Source organism: Nelumbo lutea, chromosome 1 (assembly GCF_056320005.1).
Source record: "Nelumbo lutea isolate HS-2025 chromosome 1, American lotus-T2T, whole genome shotgun sequence".
Lineage (NCBI taxonomy): Eukaryota > Viridiplantae > Streptophyta > Magnoliopsida > Proteales > Nelumbonaceae > Nelumbo > Nelumbo lutea.
Genome location: NC_142684.1, coordinates 107,524,634 through 107,528,029, shown reverse-complemented (window position 1 = coordinate 107,528,029; position 3,396 = coordinate 107,524,634). Strand labels below are relative to the sequence as shown.

General features: G+C 42.9%; 1 protein-coding gene across 1 annotated transcript; it reads right to left on the bottom strand.

Annotated features, from left to right (window-relative positions):
* Positions 1-719: 719 nt before the first annotated feature.
* On the bottom strand, positions 720-3,013 carry LOC148876662 (zinc-finger homeodomain protein 1-like). The gene has a single exon (XM_088960381.1). The coding sequence runs from the start codon at positions 2,110-2,112 to the stop codon at positions 1,435-1,437; it is 678 nt and encodes a 225-aa protein (XP_088816507.1). The 5' UTR covers positions 2,113-3,013; the 3' UTR covers positions 720-1,434.
* Positions 3,014-3,396: the final 383 nt, after the last annotated feature.

Sequence of the window (3,396 nt, the reverse complement as noted above, 5' to 3'; positions counted from 1 at the left end):
GAATACAACACAAATTATAACTGCAGAAGCAATGGCAACAGCGAAAGATGGATGGATTCTTAGCTAACTGGTCCATCATTAGTTAAGTTATTAATGCCAGAACTAGGAAGACGCTAACAAATATGAAAAGGAAAGAACAAAAGAAGAAGCATGGACAAGCAGAAGTTAAAAGACTAGTGTAAACAAATGAGTAGACAGACTGAGGACTAAAAAAGAGAGACGAAGGAGACGAGCACTGAATCGAGAACAAAAGATCAAGGCGGAAAATAGGAGAAAAAATGCATTCATTCACTCAACTGTGCACACATGCAAATGCAAGTAAGATGCATTACTTTTAATTACTTACTCATCTTTTTCTCTCTTCTCCTCTTCCCTTCCTTAAGCACATCTGTCCCCATTTCTTTCAGGTTTCCAGTCTCAAAACGAAAAGATACATTGTAGAGCGAGAAATAAATGTAAGAGAGGAGAAGGTGTTGAAAGAAAGGTGGACAGATGTGAAGGGTCGGAAATTGCAGCCTTGCATGCCACATACACGTTATGGACTTGTTGAAAATTGGTCGATCAACTGTCAACCTCTCCTTAAACAAAAATAAATAAATTGTCAACCTTCGATAACATTTTGCTGACTTACAGACAAGAGATGATAAAAAAAAAGAGAAGCCTTTCTTCATCTTTTAAGTTCCTTACTGCAAGTCTGCAACCAACCATGCTATTAGGACTTGGAGAAAGAGAGAATGAAGAGACAGTTAGCATTAACGTATATACTACAACCATGTATTTAGAATTTGAGACAAAAGGAAGGCCAAGTTAACATAGAAATATTGAAAACCTTAAACCCTAGCAAGCATTCCTGTTCAGACTATGCTTCGCTACATGGGAAAGATGAAAACAAACCTTGTACTATGTAGCTAGATAGACTAGGTTCTCATTTAAACCCAATAAAACAGCAGTTGCAGTTAGAGTTAGGGTGGGGAAGAAAGAAGGTAGCAGTGAATTGAGCAATGGCCCATCAACAATAATGCACTACGAAACAAGAAGAAATACAATCTAAACAGCAGTAGAAGAGGTGGGATTCGGAAGGGAAAAAAAGAGAGAGAGAGAGAGAAAGAGACCTAATTAAATTCATCTCAAGGGAGCAACGTATGGAAGAATTCTCAAACGAATTTCCCATTCCATTTGTTCTCCGTTCATCATCGACTCTCAGTTGTTGTTCTTCTTCTTCCTTGTCGAGGAGGTTGCCTTTGTCCTTGGTACCAGTACTGGTTCGCAGTGGTGATGGAAGGAATTGGTGGATGTAGCGAGACTTAGAAGTAGATGCTGATGCTGATGAAGAAAGAAAGAAAGAACGAGAAAGAGAGAGAGAGAAGCAGTTGTTGCAGTAGTAGTGATAGCTAGTAGCAGTAGTAGTAGATTGGATTCTAATTACTTTCTCTCTTAGGGTTTCTTACCCAGAGTGTGCTTGTTGTTGTGCATCCAAACCTTAAGCACGTGCCTCTTCACACAGGTCTCCGTACAAAACTGCTGCACGGCGGCCTCGTCGTGCTTCTGAATCCTCCACCCAAGCTTCTCCGCGAAGGCCAGCATCTTGTCTTTCTGCTCCTGCGTGAACTTAGTTCTGAACCGTTTCTTCGAACTCCCTCCACCGCCACTAGGGTTCGAGACGTCGTCCTCCTGGTCCTCCCTGCTTTGGGCTCCACCACCACCTCCCGAGGTCGACGGCAGCGCCAGCGGGCGATGATGCGGTGCCACATGCAGGTACCCCGCCGGGGTACGATAGTACGGGGAGAATTGATGGTGGTAGACTTCCCCTTCCGTCTCCTTGCGGTGGAAATTACGGTGGCAGTTGCAGGCGGCGCATTTGAGGGCGTCTAGCGTGCCTTCCTCTCCAGCGGCCATGAACTCTCCACATCCATCGACGGCGTGGCCTCCGATGCTGACCGCATGGTTTTTTAAGCACTCCCTGTACCTGCTGACAGTTTTTCTCCCCGACGAACCCCCATCGCCGCCTGCACCTGCCATTTTGGCTCTAGACGAGTTGCCAAGAGATTCGTAACTGGCTGATACCGGCATCCCCATCTCCTCGTCTTGCTCTTCGTGATCGTCGAATTCCATTTTTTCTTTTTTTATCCCTCCTTTTTTCGCTCTGTCCCACTTAAGTTCACAATTCTCCTATTTCAAGCTTCTAAAATGATAAAAAACAAGAAAAAACTTCACATTGAGATGGTCGGGGAGGCAGATCCACCACCAGCAGCAACAGCACCGCCGGCGGTGAAAGTTTGTATTTTATTTTTTTTCAGGCTCTGGTTTCAACTTTTTTTTTTCTTTCTTTAGAAAAGAAGATGATAAGAGGGAAGAATGTAGAGTATGGTCATCAATTCCCCGCCTGCAAAAAAAGAGATGCCTTCCTTCAAGTCTTTCATATACTTTCCGTTCCAGAACTCTCTCCCTCTCTTGCTCTCTATCTATCTATCCGTCTAGCTATAATGTATCTCCGGTGCCTAAAATCAAAACCCTCTCCTTGCCGGTTACTGCATCTTAGTTTCACCGGTTACAGCCGGTACCTGCTTGATTTATATTTTTGTATTCTACCGATTAATTACTGCGGTAAAAAGGAGATGGACGGAGTTTACCAAATTTACTTTCACACGTAATAAATAAGAAGGGAAAACATGAAAATTAAAATTCTGGTATGTCGCGTCTGAGTTGAAACTCGAAATGACGGGAAAGGGGTGGAGGGGGTTTGGAGGGGAGTGTTTGGAAATTAAGAGAGTGTGAGAGAGAGCTTCTATAGTTCTACCTCTCTGAGCCAATCGTGTCAAATGAAGGTATTTTAGGGAAAGAAAGAAAGAAATAAAAAAAAAGAAAAAGAAGAGTGGAAATTGGTGCAGCTGGTGGATGAAGAGAGAGGCTGATGCTTGAATATTTGGAAGCAAGGCCCGGTTGCAGTCGGACACGGAATTAACTTCCTAAACAATAAAAATGTCGGCATTTAAGGCTGCTTACTGCATACGTGCGCCCATCTCCGACATGCGTGACGCCTCTTCTCTTCTTCGTCAATCGTCAACTCCATGCTCAAGTCATGCTGCTACAGCTGCTGCATTGCATCTATGTTTCTCCACTTTTTAAACGCACTCACTCAATCCCTGTTTTCTTAATGTGTTTTATTTATACATAAGGTTAACACATTAACAAATAAAAAACAAAAATCGGTCCCTTGATCTGACTCATTCTCTGTCTCCATTTCAAAATTACAGCCTTTCAAATTTCAATGGGGAAGGCAGGGTTAGGGTAGGGCCGTAATATGGAATCGTTTCTTGTCCTTTTTCTTTTATACCCAAAACTAGAAAGACCTGATATTGGATGGACATCATCATCGGTCTTAATAAAAATACGGAA